The sequence below is a fragment of the Lactuca saligna genome, chromosome 3 (genome assembly GCF_052625555.1).
Source record: "Lactuca saligna cultivar CGN05327 chromosome 3, ASM5262555v1, whole genome shotgun sequence".
Taxonomy (NCBI): Eukaryota; Viridiplantae; Streptophyta; class Magnoliopsida; order Asterales; family Asteraceae; genus Lactuca; species Lactuca saligna.
Genome location: NC_136419.1, coordinates 173318986 through 173339024, shown reverse-complemented (window position 1 = coordinate 173339024; position 20039 = coordinate 173318986). Strand labels below are relative to the sequence as shown.

The 20039-nt window shown below is 36.5% G+C and overlaps 1 protein-coding gene across 1 annotated transcript; it reads right to left on the bottom strand.

Annotated features, from left to right (window-relative positions):
- Positions 1 to 7589: 7589 nt before the first annotated feature.
- Positions 7590 to 10834, bottom strand: LOC145037486 (oxygen-dependent coproporphyrinogen-III oxidase, chloroplastic-like). Its single transcript, XM_078986161.1, has 8 exons — positions 10138 to 10834; positions 9750 to 9825; positions 9315 to 9409; positions 8941 to 9024; positions 8419 to 8506; positions 8205 to 8329; positions 7971 to 8069; positions 7590 to 7851 (listed from the first exon to the last, which is right to left on the bottom strand). The coding sequence occupies exons 1-8, from the start codon at positions 10708 to 10710 to the stop codon at positions 7783 to 7785; spliced, it is 1209 nt and encodes a 402-aa protein (XP_078842287.1). The 5' UTR covers positions 10711 to 10834; the 3' UTR covers positions 7590 to 7782.
- Positions 10835 to 20039: the final 9205 nt, after the last annotated feature.

Sequence of the window (20039 nt, the reverse complement as noted above, 5' to 3'; positions counted from 1 at the left end):
TCACCCGGTCATCAAAAGTCTTGGGTCTCTTCCTGGGACCCTCTACCATACACACATGGCATGACCCTCTCTTCCCAAGGTGCTCCAAATCGATCTCACATCCTCAAAATCTGGAAGTCATATCCTTCAGGGTCTAACGGTTGGAATAGTGTCTAAGGCTGCAACTATATTAGGCAAGTATTTGACCTGGTTGTGCATGGTCCTTTTGGGTTTCCTTCACCATAGCAACTTGATGGATGATTTGTTAAGAGAGAGTAAATATTATAAGGAATAATATATAGTTATTTGATTAATATAAGTCATAGATTAATTGGAATTAATTTGGTGACTTAAAGAGATTTATTAAATAAGAGGGTATAAACTGTCAATTGTTTGATAGTTAAACTTGAGACTGTAAATCCATACAGATATGGATTGGACAAATTCTAGGAGCTAAAGGATAGCTCAAAATCGTCCATGATGTTATCTAGGAATGGATTTGGATAGCCTTAAGAGAAGATTATCCAATTAGGGTTTAGACTGTAACCCTTAAGGAGTCTGCAAGTATAAATAGACCCTATGGGTAAGGGAAATCGAAATCTCATCAAAAAAGTAAGAGAACTCTGGCCGATTTCCTCCCCTCTCCTCTCTCCTAAATCATCTTCCTTGCTATTGGTGTTTGTAAGCCATTAGAGGAGTGACATTTGTGACTCTAGAAGCTCCAAGACAACAAGATCAACAAGGAATTCAAAGGTATGGTTCTAGATCTATTTCAATGTTGTTATTTAACCCAATTAGGCATTAGAAGTCTTGGATTCAAAGCATGTTTAATTAGAAAGCCTAGATCCAAGCATTAGGGTTTTGCATGCGCACATAGGAAAGTTCTTATGTCTAAAACCCATCACTAACACCCTGTCATACTCACTAGCTCACTTGCCAATGGCTAAACTGCAACAGCAAGAACATCCTCTGCCCCAAACCGGGTCACAAACTCCTCCCAAGACATACTCTTCAACTCAAAAAGCACAATAGATTGCACAACTAATTCCCAATAGCTCCTTGCCGCCCGATACAGGAGATCCAAGGCGAACCAAACCTTGGCTCCTATGGGGAGACTAGTGCGGAAAAACCTTCCATCTCCTTAGTCCAACGCAAACTCAAAATCTTGACAGTCCTTCCCCCGAATGGCTCACCACCTGATCTGGGACCTAATCTTGAACCAGAACTGCCTCCCTGAGTGCTCATCTCCAAACTGGAAAAAAAAACCCCACAAAACCAATGATCAAAACATACTCAAGGATTCTCCTCCCCGAAGCTTCTCAGATTCTCCAAGACTCTCACCAATTCGAGTATGGGTCATGTGCTTTTAGTAGTACGATCCTAATACTACCTTCCAAACCTATCCATACTTTCCTCAGCAATCCTCCCAAATCCTCGAAGTCACTTCCTCAAACTGATGCACCCAAGTCTCATTAAACCTCACCACTAACCCACTGAAGCATATCCTAGGCTTTCCTAGGTTCTCGAACCCACCCATTCCTCAACTGCTGAAGGATTCCCAATAATGTCAACTACCTACCTCATGAATATAGCCACATGTAATAGGGATCAGATAATCCTTCAAGTAAAGACTCATCCCTATAATGGTTCGATTTAAATGAGAGTTGCGCAATAGGGTCAAGTCCATCACTCTGAGATTATCCAGCCTATGCCACATGTGACTTAGCATATTCACTTAGTAGATAACTCACATTGATAAGAGACCACAAAGCACAAAGCAAGCAGTATTCAGATAATGGTCAAACATACCAACAAACTCCAATCAATCCATTCTATCCTCTCATCAGGAATCTATACTAGCATGCAATTCTAAAGCTCATACAATCAGGCATAACCTAAACATGCCATCCTATCACTGACTGATCGGTACTATCATAAAAGTCTACAAGCACATACAATAGGCATATAAGACATCCTTCCTAGATCCTTAGCCCTAATCTAGCATGCAATTCACATATTCACAATTAATATCATAACATAACATGTATGGGTATCTTGGGGGAAACTTACTTGAGATTGACCGATTGCACCAATCATACTCCTTGTTCTTTATTAAAATCCTTAATTTTTAATTTTAGAAATATTATTTTTCTTGTAAAAATCTTTCCCTCAATTTGAGTCCAGACACCCCCGAAGGTGTGTCTGAATCCCTCAAACCAAAGCTCTGATAACAACTTGTAATATCCCAAAATTTAAGACAAAAAATTTCAATTATAATTAAGTTATTATAAAACCAATAGTATAAAAACATCCATAATAACATCCGATGACAAAACCAAAGTGTCAATAATTAAAACATGTTATCATAAAACAATATCAGAGTGTAATCCCAAAGATCTCATGTATGGAAAACATAGTGTGATGCGCTATGATCATGTCGACTCCTTTCCTTTTGAAGAAGAAGTACCTGAAACCAAAATTGTAAACCGTAAGCACGAAGCTTAGTGAGTTCCCCAAATACCACATACCATACATATCGATTGATCCATACATGCCATACATAACCGTGAGCCATACATATCAATCGTAATCATATAAGATGCTATGTGTCGCACATAGTCTTTCCGTTATGCCACGGGCCTCCACGTAGTCCTTCTTGCCAATCCAGGGGCTACCCCCTGGGTCTTATAGACAAGTGCCAAGAGCCACCTCCGGGTCTTTCATGCAAGTAATCACAAAGACAACTAGCATACAAACTACTCTACTTGGCTACTTAGCATATTATGTGCCATGAGCCACCTCCTGGTCTTTCGTACATAATGCCTAGGGATAACCCCCAGGTCCTCCTACCATATATAATCGCATACAATGTACCAAGAGCTGCCTCCTGATCTTTCATACATAATTCCTAGGGCTAACCCTCGGGCCTTCCTACCATACATAATAGCATACAATGTGTCAGGAGCCGCCTCTTGATCTTTCATACATAATGTCCAAGGCTAACCCCCGGGTCTTCTTATCATACATAATAGCATATAGTGTGTCAGGAGCCGCCTCCCGGTCCTTTATACATAATGTCTAGGGATAACCCCCAGGTCTTCCTACTAGACATAAACCAAATGGGTCGGCATTGGTGCCTTCGACCCATACAAACAGTGAAGAGACTCACCTCACACTGCTGAAGTCCGTTAAATAAATCTCTGGCTGTTGACTGACAGACACCCGAACTATCAACATCAAAATAGAACCCAGTTATCCATTTTGGTTTCAATGCATAAACATAAGTCCATACTTAGGATAAAAAGACCATTTTACCCCTAACCTAGCTTGTTCCAAAGCCAAGGCCTAAACTCAAACTCTGGAGGCCCAAAAGCCAAATAATAAATCAAGGCCCAACATATGACCTATCTATGGCCCAATTTTCCAAATTAGGCCCAAACCCCTCACATGGGCCTTACCCTAAAGCCCATCGAAATATTTTAGTCTATGTACTTGTTCTTAGATGGCCCATCAATAACTCAACCACAAAAGCCCAACAGAAAGGCCCAACTCAAGGCCCAAACAAAATTAGGTTTTTCACATAAAATGGTGATGAGGGTTAATTAGAAACACTTAAACCATTAAGGACTTAATCCATTAAGTCCATCATTCTACTAGGTAACTCATACGGTGTGGTCCGACATAATTCATTATTCAATTCCAATGACCCAAAACGCGGGTCCCGATAAGTCCAAACCAACAAATCCAAAATTAGGGTTTCCAACCCAATCACATTCCAATTAGTCCATTTGTTAAGTTATTAGGTTAAATAACTATTAATTAAGCCGGGCACCCCCTATTACCACCTCGGGTAGTGATGGTCAACGGCGGCGACCACCACTTCGTGGTGGTGGTGGTTATAATTTCCTTGATTACTCTGGTCACTTATTACAATTATACAACAAAACATCCCCAAAATAAACACACAATGAGATACACACATACCAAACACCACATACCGTGGTGGTGGTGGTGGTGGCTTTTCTCGTGGAATACGGCCAAGTAACATCCAAACACCACTTCAACTGAAATAGACATGCACATAACACAATTTCACGCACACACAACCACCTCTCTTAGTGGCTGGTGGCGGCAGAAAGCGGCAACCACCATAGCTAGCGGCCATGGTGGTTATCTTCTCAGTTACCGACCAACAAACCATCACACACACACATTCTCGATTGATGAACCCAACCACCCACCTGGTGGCGCATGGCGACGACAATGGCCTAAGATGTCGGCAATAGTGGCGCTTACGTTGGTAGTGGATAGCGTCTCGGCAACAAGAACGAAGATGAGGAAGGCGTATAGTCCCCGATGGGGGGAACAACGGCAGCGACGTCGTGGTTCTTCTTTCAGCCTCTTCTGCCCCAACAAGCATAATGTCAACTCACATATATTGCCTTCGTCAGCGGCAAAGCAGCATCAATGGATGATTTCGCCATCAGCAGTGGTTTGTCGATCACCTTGCGGTTCACAGGTTCGTTGGCAGCTTGGAGCAACACAGCGCTGGATGTTCCAGTGCTAGTCCAGTGGTTTGCAGCCTCAACCAATAGCGGATACAGGGGGTTTTACTGGGTTGCATACACCCCACTTACCATGCTTTTTAACTAAATTTTATATAGAAAAGTTATGATTATTATTGATTTTCAGTTAATGGCCCCCATAATAATAGTAGTTTTACACTATGCACCCCCCTTACAATCATCTCTGGATCCGCCACTGGCCTCAACAGTGAGGTAGCGGGTGGAAAAAGGTGACGATCAACTCTTGGTGATGCAAGCGGCGGCTGAGGATGAGAGTAGTATGGGTGGCGGTCGATGTAGTGTTTAGGGTTAGTGTTGGACGAGGGTAACAGGTTAAATACCCTGACCCTATAAACTTCATTCCATAATCCTACATTTGGTCCCTCCTTACCCTTTTCTTTCAAATTGAGTATGAACGTAACCAAATAGCCCCTCCTTTACAAAATACTTTCAACTTAAGTCCATATATTATCTTTCAGCCCCTTAACCTCCAAAATCTCTTCAAATTAAGTCCCAATAATTTACCAAGAAGTCCTTACCTTCATAAATATTTACAAAACCAATCCGGGACTTTTCCATTTTAACCCCTGACTTCTAAAATTATGACATTTAACTCCTCGAAACCAACACCTTGCTAAATTATTATTGATTTTAGGGCTACTATGTATTCATTAATTTGTCTATTTAATTATTTAGTAAACGGGGTGTTACACATTATGTGTTTATTTATGTATGTATGGTATGTGGTATTTTGGGGAACTCAATAAGCTTTATGCTTACAGTTTTTAGTTTATATTTTAGGTACTTTTGGTTCCAAAGGGAAGAACCTGGGATGATTGTTGGGCACACACCATTCGATTCCACATTTTGTGATTTACTCTGATAATGATGATGTATTGATCAAGTTTGATTACCTTAGTTTAATGAGAATGATATGGTTTAGTGTTTTATTAATTTAAAAATGAAAAATTTTGGGTCTTATTTTTGGGAAGTTACAGTTTGTTGAAAGATAGTTGAACAGAGTCATTTTCGATTGTGATTGTTGCTTCACTATCGATGGTCAACAGACGAAAATATTTTTAGGTTTGTGTTGGTTGACTTATGTTTCTTCGATGAGATTGAATAAATGAATAAATGTGTCTCAAACGAAGGATGGTTTTCTCTGAATGGGTTCTCGATCCAATCTCAATTTTGGTTATGTTTAAAATGGTTCCAATCGATTACAGGTTTCAATAGAATAAGGAGAAAGGGTTAACTCACCCTTTGATTCATAGTGATAGGTAACCGAGGATGATGATGAACATGGGTGGAGAAAGAGAGAGAGAGAGAGAGAGAGAGAGAGAGAGAGAGGGGGGGGGGGCCTCTCTTTATTTTATATATATATATATATATATATATATATATATATATATATATATATATATATATATATATATATATATATAGAGAGAGAGAGAGAGAGAAAAAATGAAAGAAAAATGAAAAATAAATACATGAGGGGCATTACAGTCATTTCAGTTTGCCAAGGGACCAAATACGCATTGAAACTTGGCCAAAATGACCACAAATCTAAAAAAAAAAATCGATGTTTGGACTAAACCCTAAAAAAAATGTATATCGCAGGGACCATCTTTGTATTTTTGTCTGGTTAAAGATATGGTCTTGGGCCTTGAGACTCTTGGGCTCCGTAGACTAATTACTTTATATTTTATTAACAAATTTTAAAATTGATTTTTTAATGATAAAATTTGTTAATTGTTAATTAATTGAATTGACAGTTAATTTCGGTTTTGAACAATTATGACGGTTAGCAGTTTTAATTGCTATCTGACAGCCTATATAAATGTGATCAATTGACAGATGAAGGGTTGATCATAATACACAAAAATGCCACTCGCTTTCTCTTTTTTTTTTTTGGAAAATCAAGGAAGCATGGAGAATTTTGACAGGATCAAGATCCAATCTTGAATAGATTGTTGTATCATCTAGATAGATCCCTACCAGGCAAATTCCTTTCTTAGGATATTGCAGTTCGCTGGCCTCAATCTTTACAATTTCGATTTTATAATTTGTGATAATTAGTGTTCAAGTATGTTTTTCTTATGAATTGATTCTTGTATTTACATATATTTTCAATTTCGTTTGTTACATATATGTATTTCTGTCATAACAAAAGGTATGATATTTTTTTTGTCAAAATTGTTCTTTAGTATTTAGGGATTTTATTTCTGCAACAAGTTTAATTTATCTGAGCTATATTTGTGTTAATAAATTGTGAATAAAAATGAGCAAAACTCAGAGTTTTTTGTTTCAAGTGATTAAAAAGTGTTTGGTCGAATCAGTAGTGGTGCTTACATAATTACATTATATTCATTGCATATTGGTGCTTATGAATGGATCTTTTGACTATGGTTTGATTAATTTCTTGAAGTTGGTATAGAATCGGTGGAAAATGATATCATGCATGTGTCCAATTCACGTATATGGTCAAAATATTTTTCTTAATATTTCGAAAGGTTAGACAGAAATTTTGAAAATAAATGATGAAACCAATTTACAGAATGATTGTGGTGCAACCTCATATGATGATATGGTTAAAAGATTGAACATAATCAATAACCTGGTTGAGATAGACAAAAGAAGCATCACTGATATCAAATTAAAGACAAAAAAGTAAACGACATGTGGAGGAGGATGATAATTCTAAGTTTTACCTCTAAGTTTTACCATGGTAAATTTGAGAAGTAAAAGTTTACATCAATACATTTAAGTAGATTTTTATTACGGATGAAAAAAAAATAAAGTACAATACGTATATTGGCAACAAGAGCAAATGTTCCTATTCCTTTTCTTTTTATTAAAAATAGCAAGATAATTACATTTTTTACACATAATATCAATTTACTCACCATTCGTTGGACATAATAAAAATGTATCAACATTTCTTTATCAATAACGACAATCTAACATCAAATTTTCAAGCATTTTACGAGTTCAAGTTATATATTGCTATTATTCCCTTTTTTTTATCTTATAATAAGAACATAACAAAAAGAATATACGTATATAAAACAACTTACAACTCCTTTAACCTTTCATGATCCTGTTTACAATCTACTCACTCAACTACCATCTCAAATAACATCATCTCTACAATTAACAAAACTCGATGCAAAAAAGGAAATCCTAAAGATAACATAACATGAATATTACATGTAATAAAAACATCATCAAATCTTCAAATCCACTCCTTAGGGTTAATACAAGCATCCAAAAGTTTCCATTCTTCGCTCCCCTCTTCTGGTTTCTATGCATAGAAAATCATCCCAACATTATAAGCCTTCCGTTTTCAAATTATTTAAAAACAATAAAAAAGATTAACGAAAAAAAAAGTACCAAAAAAAAAAAAAAAAAAAAAAAACTTACATGGTCATATTCCCACCGGGCTGTTAGTGGAAGAGAGACAAGAATGCTTTCAATTCGACCTCCGGTTTTGAGACCAAATGTTGTTCCTCGATCATACACCTTCAGTATGTGAATAATTTAGCCACTAAATTAATATATTTTTTTTTAAAGTAATACTATTATCTTTATGATTATAGACATTGATCAAGTGTTTTTAACAATAATAACAAAAGGAATAATAATAGAGTTTCATACCAAGTTGAATTCTACATATCGTCCCCTTCGGAGTTGTTGCCATGCCTTGTTTTGATCTGTGAATGGCAAATCCTTTCTCCTTTCTATAATTGGAATGTACGCATCCACCACCGAGTTTGCACATTCTGTAATCAAATTGCGTGTGAAAAAAGACATAAACGCCCTCCTTGTTAACAAAAAGTCGAAAATAGCCCTAGAAAGGTTACGATTTTACCTGTAGCAAAGGAGAGTAGCATTTCCTGATCATAGTCGTTAAGATCATCAAAAAATATGCCTCCAAGCCCTCGCCTCTCGTCTCGGTGCTGCATATTTACAAAAAATGAGTTTTTTTTTTTTTTTTTTTGTGTGAATTCCAATGGAAGAATTGAATTCCAATTCCAGCCAAATTCAATGAAATCCGTAAAATCATAGAACAAGATCCAAAGAAAAAAAAGAGTAAATTACTGAAATCGTCCCTATGGTTTGGTTAAAATTGCACGTTTAGTCCCTAACTTTTCTTTTGCACTCGGATCGTCCCTGTGGTTTGATTTTGTTGCGTTTTTCGACCCTTACATACATAAAGTTAGGGACCAAACATGCAATTTTTACCAAACCATAGGGACGAAAAATGCAACAAAATCAAACCACAGGGACGATCCGAGTGCAAAATAAAAGTTAGGGACCAAATATGCAATTTTAACCAAACCACAGGGACGATTTCAGTAATTTACTCAAAAAAAAATCATAAAGTGTATACCTTAATGTAGAAATAGTCATCACACCATTTCTTAAACCGTGGATAGAAACTCGGGTCAAACTTGTCACAAGCAGCTTTTTGTACCTTGAAGAAGAAAAAAAGTGTGAATAATAATATAAGGGTTATTCTGAACATAAATATAATATAAGGGTTTTTCTGCATATGGATATATAATTTGTTGTGTTCTTCTGTATATAACCCTATCAATAAACAAAAGGAAGGGCATTGCATTATGTGTATGGAATTGCAAGCATGTTGCTATTATGTGTAAAGAATTATAATTACCTTGCTATTATGTGGTACATATATATATTGCTATTATCAGTAAATAAAATGTAAGTATGATGCTATTATGGAAAAAAAAAAAAAAATACCGAATGGAAGTGTCTGACATCTTCCTCGAATATATAAGCAGGAGTCAAATCAGTACCACCACCAAACCACCACTGTCTTGGTGCTCCGGGAGCATCTGTATAAAATTACAAATAAAATATTCTTCATTTGATAAAGTGTTGTATGCATATATAATATTTGAGAAAATGAATTGAAGGCACACTTAGGGAAATGGAAGGATATAAATAAATGTGGAAACTTTGTAGAAGTTATCAATTAATGGGGAAAGTTTCGTTTCCCTGGCTTTTTTTATTAAGTCTTTCTTTCTGTATTTAAGTCAAAAAGAAACATCTGTATAGATAGCTTATTGGATTAAGTCCACTAAGCTAGAAAGAAACAAAACCTCACAATCATATTGATTCGTATATAGATTTAATATTTCTAGTTCTAGAGAAACATTTTAAGGAGGATCCTACCTTTTGGAGCATCAGTCTCAAAATAACGATAATTGAAATGCAGTGTAGGTGCAAAAGGGTTCTTTGGGTGTAAAACCTGCCAAAAGACAAGGAATACCCTTTGTGATTATATAGTAAATCATGTTTAACACATTTATTATTTACAAAAGATTAAAGAAAAAAGAAGAAGAAGAAGAAATTGTTTGTGCTTAGAGCTGATACAGGAGCAATAGTTGCCTGTATTAATCAGAATCCTAATTATTCTTACCTAAAGGCTCAAAACTGATAATTGAAACTTGATATGGCAATAATTAGCTAAAACCAGCATCCAAACAACCAACATTTGTCAGAATTGAGGTGAGTTTGAATGTATTTAGGGTTTGAGATCAAAATTTGAAGATCGACTTACGGAGCTGATTCCAGCAGCGAAAAATGGAACAGGTTCAGGCTTAAAGTTGCCATTTTCGGCACTATTTGCAGGTTTAGCAGCCCTATATGCTTCTGGGGGCATCACACCATAGACTACAGACACATTGACTCCAGCCTTCTCCCAAACGGCGCCGTCTTGTAAAACCCTGCTGATCCCACCGCCGCCTCCTGGCCTTGACCAGACATCCTCCTTAAACTTCCCACCTCCGTCAGCCGCTTCAATGGCAGCGCAAACGCTATCCTGCGCTTCCCTTATCATCTTCTCGAATCGTGCCCTGACTGAATTCGTCCCCACATCCTGATTTGACGAACCACCATCGGATTCTCGGAGGAAAGTGTCGGGACGGTGTGTCTCCGCCGTCTCCTTCTCGATCATACGAGATGATGCTCGGATCAGCAGATTCTTGGTCTTGTTGGGTTTTCTGCGATTATAAGATATGGTAGTGGAGGTGGGGTTGATTAAGGCGAGAGTTGTTGGCGAAGGAGTGGAAGTGGGTAATTGGAATGCAGAGGTTGAAGGGAGTGAAGAGATCATTGTGGTCATTGTCGCCATTGTTTGGAGCTTCCACCGGCTTTAATGGTGTTGATAACGTGAAGATAGGAAAGGCTATCCGCGAAGAAATTACTTGTGGGGTACCATTGAATTCGTTTGGTTTAGTCCAATACAAATAGCTTGGTGCCCATAGGAATTATTGACTTTCTATATGGAAAACAAGGGGAAATGTTTGTTGTATTTCTTTAAAACCAACTTAATATGATAGTCGCATGAGTAGGGCTATTAATCCTATTAGGGATCTAGTCCGTCAACTTCGAATATTTTCATCGATTTGATAAAAAAATTCGAAAATTTATTTTTTTGATAATAAAGTGTAAATTAACCACAGTTTTTAACATTTTTACCATTTTTTCCTGGTTAGCCGGTAATTATGATCTTTTTGTCAGAAAAATAAAGTTTACGATTTTTTTGTCAAATCATCAATTAGGATTTTACTGTCAAAAAAATAAAGTTTAAGACTTTTTTTATCAAATCGTTGAAAATATCGGAACTTTAGAGTATATATATAATTTTTATGGTTAGAAATTAATAATATGATACTCTTTAAGCATAAGAGTTATTGAAACATTCACTAATCTAGTAAAGTTTCAATAACTCTTATGCTTAAAGAGTATCATATCATTAAATTTCTAACCAAAAAAATTATATATACACTAAAGTTCCAATATTTTCAACGATTTGATAAAAAAATTCTTAAACTTTATTTTTTTAACAGTAAAGTCCTGATTGACAATTTGACAAGAAAGCCTTAAACTTTATTTTGTTGACAAAAAAGTCCTAATTACCGGCTAACCAGGAAAAAATTGTAAAAGTGTTAAAAAGTGCCTGTAATTTGGACTTTACTATTAAAAAAATAAAGTTTAGGACTTTCTTGTCAAATCGATGAAAATATTGGCACTTTACTGTATATATCCCATCGTATTAACCTTTTCGAATAGGGTTAAACTATTCAAGATTTTCCGGTATTTTCAAAAAAAAAAAAAAAAAAACAAAACAAAAAAAAACAAAATGTGTTAAGTAAAAATCTGGTTAATCGGGTTTTGACTTTTGAATAGTAGGATCTTGTTAATCCGTTGAAATATAATATGAATTTAGGCCTTTTGAAAGAAAACTCCTTAAGTTTTGTGATTTTTATCGGTTTTGTCCATGCAGCGATTTTACCAATGATGGAGCTACATGGGACGTTGGGGGTACTGCAGCATCCCCAAAAAATTGTTTTATGTATATAAAAAAATTTATTTGTAAACATTTCTATGTTATCGTATCCCAGGTAAAAAGATTGTAACATATTTTTCAATGTCAGGGATATGATAACTACATAGAATATTGATAATATTTGTACCCTCATATCAAAATTTTTGGTTCTACCACTGGATTTTAAGATTCATTTATTGGTAATATTTGGGAAAACATGTTCATATTTGACCTTTAATCGGATTCAACATGTCACCCTTAGACCTATTGGAACTGCTTGCTTACGTAGTCGCCGACTTGGAGAGCCAAGTTAGCGATGCTTCATTTTTGAAAAAAAAAAATGGTGGGGGAAGGGTACCATTGGCTTCGAAACCGTGAACTTTTATTCCTCAAACAATATACATTGCCACTTGGTTGACCTGTTATTTGTGTTTTAAAGTTTAAAAGGGCGTTTGAAATTGTTTGGTTGACCTGTTATTTGTGTTTTAAAGTTTAAAAGGGCGTTTGAAATTGTTTTTTAAGATGGAAAGTCTTTTTATAAAAGATTTTTTTTTTTTAATTTTTAAGGAGACAAAAGTCCAAAGAAAAGTGTTTGCTTAATATTTTTTACTTTTGAAGGCAAAAATCACAAAAAATTATGATTTCTTATCTTTTAAAAAACCATCAATTTCTTCTTGCCATTAATTTCAAAATGCCTTTTACAAATATCAAACATCTTTTAGAATTTTTGACTTTTTGCAAAAGCCAAAAATCAAAAAGTCACTTAAAAAACAATTCCAAACGCCCTATAAATAATTATATATAATGTATTATCGTGTAACATAATATTATTATTATTATTATTATTATTATTATTATCATTGTGATTGTGATTGTGATTATCGTCGTTTTCATTGTCATTGTTATTATTATTGTGATTGTCACTGTCTCTGTTACTATTACTATTATTATTATTATTATTATTATTAGAAAAAAAAAATATCATAAATGGTCCTTGTGGTTTCTTCAGATCTGAAATTTAGTCCCCAACGTTTAAAATTTTATTGATGATCCATGTTCTTTCAAAACTTTTGATGATTGGTTATCATTGCTAACTCCGTTAAGTTTTGTTCTTTAACTAAAGGGCATTTTCATCATTTCACTACCACAATGATTATTTATAATGTTTTATCCCTCTTTTTAAATTAAATATAATTATTTAATATATAAAAGGTCTCTCCCTCTCCCTCTCCCTCCCTCTCTCCCTTTCTCTCTCTCTCTCTCTCTCTCTCTCTCTCTCTCTCTCTCTCTCTCTCTCTCTCTCTCTCTCTCTCTCTCTCCTCCTTTAATTTCTAGAAGAAAAAGAAACGAAACCAAATGCTCCCGTAAATTAAAAAAAGTAAACATACATTCCTAATTTTGTTGAAATCTGCATCATCGACAAAGCAACTTCACCATTAATATCCATCAATCTTTAAAATCTGCATCAAATCAAAAACTGTGATAATCCGAAAATTTTCCGTCACTGTAACTTGTTTCTGTCAATAAAACTCGTTTGTATTTCAATTTTTCCCGTTAACTTTTGGATTAAGTTAATTAACTTGAGACTTCATTATGACCTCATTAGTGTCCAAACACATTAGAAACGCGTGAAATCACCCTCAATATTCACTTGGAAAATTTTTAGTTTCAACCACGTCGAGTTACGACAACTTAATCGGGTATGACTATAAGCCTCGCTTAACATCGGTATCGGGTAGATTTCCATCGGGCCTCAAACTCAAACCCTATATAAGGGTGAGTGGACTTCATTTGAAGCTTTTTCACTCTCTCTCACTACTCTCTCTCTCTCTCTCTACAATCCAAATCTTGATCCAAAATCACCCATTTCAAGCTCCAAATTGGTAAGTAATCCATCCTAGCTTATAGATTAGCTTGTTTAGCATACATATTCGTGTCAAAATCATCCAAAAGTACCAAAGACATGTGTTTACGGCCCAAGAACAACCCCAAACCGTAAACACATTTAAATGGGGTTTTGAAGCCCCAAAACCCTCCCAAATCACTTCTAGTACTTAGTTATGACTTAGGGGCTTGCATGAATGGACTTAGAACACCAAAATCTTAATATTTTGGGAGTAAACATGAGTTTACGGCCCAAGATCATGCTTGGACTGTAAACCATCCTTCATGGACCGTAAACACCATTTAAGGTGTTAAAATGCCCCTTAAACACCTCCTATGGCTTGGAATAACGTCTAGAGCCAACCACCATTGTGTTAGGGACCTTAAACTTGAAGGAAACCATGTCCTTAGGATATTACATCCGTAAACCCCCCAAGGAATGGTTCCTTGACCGTAAACTCCTATAAAGTGGTCAAACGGTGCCCTAACTTCCTTCCATGACTTGTACTTTGGACTAGAGTCAATTTTGCTTAACCTAGGATCACCAAAACACAAAAGGAAAGTGCATGTGAGAGTTTACGGCCGTAAACAACTTGTTTACAAGCGTAAACTCCTTAAAATGGTCCATATGATGGTTTAATCACTTCCATTGCCTTAGAACTGAACCTAGCCTAATTCCACAAGTGTTGTAAAACATTAAGCATCTAAGAACACACCACCCATGAGTTTACGGCCGTAAACTCATGGGGATATGGTCATTAGGCCTAAAACTCCCCTAGGAGTTTACTCTTGAAGAGCAAACTCCATATCTAGGCCTTACACCTCCTTAGATGCAACCCGGATCATTCCTAACACTGGAAATGAAGTGTTTTCGCGCCTCGGAGTGTATATTCTTATTTAATTAGTAGTTCAAAGTTTGATTAGATACAATTATGTATCTGTTCATATTACATAGGAACCTCGCATGTATTCAAGCCCTGAACTAACACTTAGCATCCTAACCAGCACATTTCTCGACTGGTGAGTTCATACCCCTACACCTTTTCCGTGTTTTCCAATGTTTTCAGGGGGGAATACAAGCAAATCATAAAAGATTTTTGAAACTTAAAACTGATGCAATTATATGATTTCCTGAAAAACTTTAAATACTCAATCCCTTTTGTAATATGTAGAGAATAAGGGAGATTTTCAGAATGTAATTACATAGTTTTCAAACAATTTGGGAATTTATCAAATCATCCAATTTATAACTTATCTAATCATTCAAATTATTAAGGGAATAATTTGGGATCGTCATTACTTGTTTTATGGATTCAAACTTCGTGCAAAGTCAATAATATAAACTATGTCTGATTTATTTTATCCATGATTAATCTACAGTATCTTGTTAAACAATTATCTCGTATTTGATTATTTATACTTTACCTTGTACCAAACTATTTCGAAACTCGAGAACAATCTATTATCCTGTGAATTAGTAATACTAGCTTGTGAGATTTGTCTTCATTATTCCCTTCGGGGTACCAGTAAATCCTCTCTGGAAGTATAACCAGAGTCTCCTGGAGGGAGAACGTGAAATTTATGGATAGATCTATTCGGGACTGACAATCTCACACCTTAACTGCTAGCTACAGTTAGGCGGGCACGCCTGGGGTGAAAAATTTTGGAATCGAACGACACCTGAAGAACGTCAAGGAGGTCACGGGTCAAATTAGTATGGTTATACGACTCACAATACGTATTAAATTAATTAACTTTATTCACGGATTCCTTTCTTTCTTCTATAGTTTTATATATTAAAACTACCCACTTATTAGTCTTATATACATGTTAAAACTAATGTACTTTCAAAGATAACCAGGCTTTCAGGATATTCCACTTAAACACTACAAGTATGGTAGATACTTGTACACTGCATTCAGAACCGATAACCAACCACCAACTTTTAAGGAAAATAAGGGTTTTTCCTGAGATAACATAACTGTTCTTAACTAAACCGTGTAACAAATGGATAACTAAACTTTTCTTATAAGAAAATATGGGATTTTCTTGGATAACAACTTTTTCAGAAAACCAAAGGAAACTTGTTCTTTTACAGATACAAACCGCTTATGAACTCACCAGCTTTATGCTGATATTTTTAAAACTGCTTGTATTCTCAGGTCAACGTTAGATAGGTATCCCGCAATCTTTTGGAGAAGACGGAGCATTTTAGCAGCCTCGTCTTTACTTTTGTTCATTTTGGATGTATATATAATCATGTATAACTTTTCTTTCAAACAAATGTAAATATTTCTATGTAATGTAATAGTTGTGTTACTATGCTTACTATGTACATTGGTTGTGATACTTTACATGACGTCCTCCGCCCCGGAACGTTTCCACCATCGGTTTCGAGGTGTGACAAAAACATATCCATTCAACGATTTAATCATATAGAAACTCATCTTAGTTTAACCTCAATAGATTCAACCGTGCTTACATCTACACACCACCATCAGGGATTCCACCTGATAAAAACGCATAAAAGCTCATGGGATTTCAGAATATACATCAAGAAGTGGGTGATTACAATGTTTATAAAATTCAACCCTCTATTCTTCATCAATACTATGCATGAAGACAACTCCCAGTTTCTCATTGATGAACATGAATTGCATATATTAACATGAATTGCAAAAATTGGAAATTAGAAAATCTTTGAGATAATAAAAGGAACCCATAAATGCTCTTCAATACCATAAAATCTACATATATCCACATAATAATGAACATGAATTATAGGAATTGAAATTTAAACTTCTAAACTAACCTAGAAATTTTCAGAACACACAAAATCTAAATCTAAATAAGAACCCTAAAAGATTTTTGCGACTGAGGGAAATAGATGAGTAGGCTGTCACAATTATCATGTTTCAAGCTGATAGATTTGTTATCGGATTCAACGTTGTCGATAGTATCGAGGTTTTATGATTATAGTCGGTCTAGATGGCAGGCTTCAAGCTACAAGACGTAAACCAATTTGTTGGAAAAAGAGAAGGAAAAGGGGAATGGAGGCAGTATGGGGCCAGAAACTTACTAGAGATGAGGGTTGTCGACTATTAGAGCTTCATAATAGGAAAAGAAGGTGATAGATATGGAGAGGATTTGGTCATCGAAGTCTTTTTGATGAGAGAAAGAGAGATAAGGAGAGAGAAAGAGAGAGAGAGAGAGAGAGAGAGAGAGAAAGAGAGACTTTTATCTTAAATAATAATAATAATAATAATAATAATAATAATAATAATAATAATAATAATAATAATAATAATAATGTAACATTCATAAAAATAATGCCGATTTAAAACTTTTTAAATCATTCAAAAACCAATAATTATTACAAATTTGTTTTCAAAATAGTTCCATGTTAGAGTATCTCAGAAAAAAAATCATAAAATGTGAGGAGGTGCACAATCATGCCTTCGCCTACCCGCGATCATCCGAAGTACCTAAAATAAAATCAAAAACTATAAGCACAAAGCTTAATGAGTTCTTCCAAAATACTGATACATAACAAATAGCACATATACAAATAACAACATGTAATGGGTCCACAACTCTACGGACATGATTACCCCTGAGCCCACAGTGTGAGGCTGGCTTGCCTTTCGGGACCACATTTCTCATATGGCTTGCCCTAGAGCCCACAACATAAGTCTGGTTTGCTCTCGAGCCGACAACTTATGACTGGCTTGCCCCTTACAATCCTAAAACTAGAATATAACTGATCGGCCCTTAGTACGAGTCTGCCATGCTCCCCTAGCCCTCATCTCGCAAATGGAATGCCTAGGATTCCTCAGTATGAGTCCGGTATGCTCTCCCGGCCCTCAACAAATATCTGGCACACTCCAGGGTTTGTTGGTCACTACACGAAGCAGTGCAACCTCAAACCTACCCACACAACATGTCGACATATAACAACTATAAACATATACAGATAACCAAACAGTAACGCAGGTAGTCCTACAAATCTACCAAACTGACATAACAACTAGCATGCATAACTATCTCATACTCAACATATCATCAACTACTAGGATATTAGATCCAATGGGCCAGCCTTGGTGCCTTCGAGCCCTAAGTATAGTTAGGACAACACATGTCACAATGTCGATCGTAACTGGAATGTCAAACTTCTGAGGTACGGCTCCAACTACTAACACCTAAAACCACCAATGATCTACTTCCATAATTACTCAATTTACCAAAATACCCTCAGAAGTCAAAATGGTCAATCCTTGGTCAAAGTCAAAGTCAATAGTCCATGTTGACCAAACTCATTGAGTATAGCCCACTGACTCGTCGAGTTCTTCCAGAACTTGAGAAATCATGAAAAACCTAATTGACTCACCAAGTTTCCAAAAAACTCGTTGAGTCAATGCGGTGTCTAAATGTCGGGAAAATCCTAACTAACTCATCGAGTCATCTCACTGACTTGTCGAGTCCATGCAGAAACCAAAAACAACCAATCTTCATCTAACTCATCGAGTTAACCATGCAACTCGTCGTGTCCCTTCAGTCTATTTCTCATTCAAACGTTTTTAAGCTACCTCAAAGCTCCAAATTGTAGATCTAGCTTCCTAAGGCATAGTTACCACGTAAAGTTGCAAACTTTACATGCATGCAAGGTCTTAAAAGCTAAAACCAAGCTAAAGAAGGTGTTCTAGGTAAAGGGAAGGTCATAACTTCCTAAAGACTAGAACTTTATGACTATAAGGACTTAGTGGAGCCCAGATTTGAAGTTGCAACTTTAGATCATGCCCAATACCCAAAATGACCCACAACCAACTAGAAATGTCCCTAAACCTTTGCATGAAGAGATCTAGCTAGAGAAAAGTCAAGGTAACAACTTGTTACCTTCAAGATGATGCCAAATGAAGTAGAAATCAGATCCACAAGCTTTTTTTTTTCTCCAATCTCCTTAGACTTCAAGCTCTCTTCACAAAATCTACCTTCCAAGCCTCTTAACACACAAAAATGGAGAGTAGACGTGATTAGGGTTTTCTAAGCTCAAGGGGGACGGTAAAGGAGGAAGAGGGAGGCTAGTGACCATTTAAATAGGGTGTAAAACCCTGGAAATTAGGGTTTCATTCCCCAACTCCTACTCGTCGAGTTGGGGCCCTCCAACTTGTTGATTAGACATCCTAAAATTACGCGTCCTGAACCGCTTCTACATGACGAGTTGGGGCATCCAACTCGTCGAGTAGGTCTAAGAATGTGGATATAAGCTTTAATTTTTATACATGGGAGTCGGGGTGTTACAATTCTCCCCCACTTGAACTAGACTTTGTCCTCGAAGTATGCTGCTGTAAATAAGTCGGGGTAATGCTCCCGCATCTCTGCCTCCGGCTCCCACGTCCACTCGAATCCCCTCCAGTGGTACCACTATACCTTTACCAAAGGTACTTCTTTGTTCTGTAGAACCTTCACTTTCCTCTCAAGAACGACCACTAGTTGCTCTACGTAATTCAGGCGCTCGTCGACCTGTATATCGTTCAATGGTACCACTTCCTCATCTAATATGCACTTTCGCAGTTGTGACACATGGAAAGTGTTGTGGATATGAGTAAGATCCTCTAGGAGATCTATTCTATATGCCACTTTGCCAACCCTAGCAATGATCCTGAATGGCCCAATGTATCAGGGACCCAAATTTCCCCTCTTCCTGAAGCGGATCATACCATTCCAGGGTGAGACCTTTAGTAATATGATGTCTCTTCCTTCCCACCGCGTCCTTCCTTGTGTGTCGAAGATATAAAGCGAGTGCACCAGAATAGAACATGAATTGGGTCGATTTATCCTATGTCGAAGCATCTGAAGCATAACTACACACTCACACGATCTTTTCCGACAAATAGGATCATTCGATGGAACCGGTGAACTACACTTGCTTCTAGATAGATGTGTGGGATACAGGGCTCGTGGTACATACTTCCCACCCTTCCTCCTCTGCTTTGAGAACCATGTGAATGGAAAGTGGGCAGAAGGGAAGGAGGTCCTCATATACGTACTTGAGTAGTGCAGGAAACTTGGAAATGAGTCGAGTAAAGTCCCCTAAGTTCGGAAAAATCACAAAGACGTACTGATATGATAGGGATTTGATTGGTTTTTATTTTTTCCTAGTGATTGTAAAGGAGGGAACTTGGCTATGTTATAGAAAGGGAAGGTAGAGGCACCGAATGGCGAAGAGAGGCGACTCGGCAGGGAAGGAA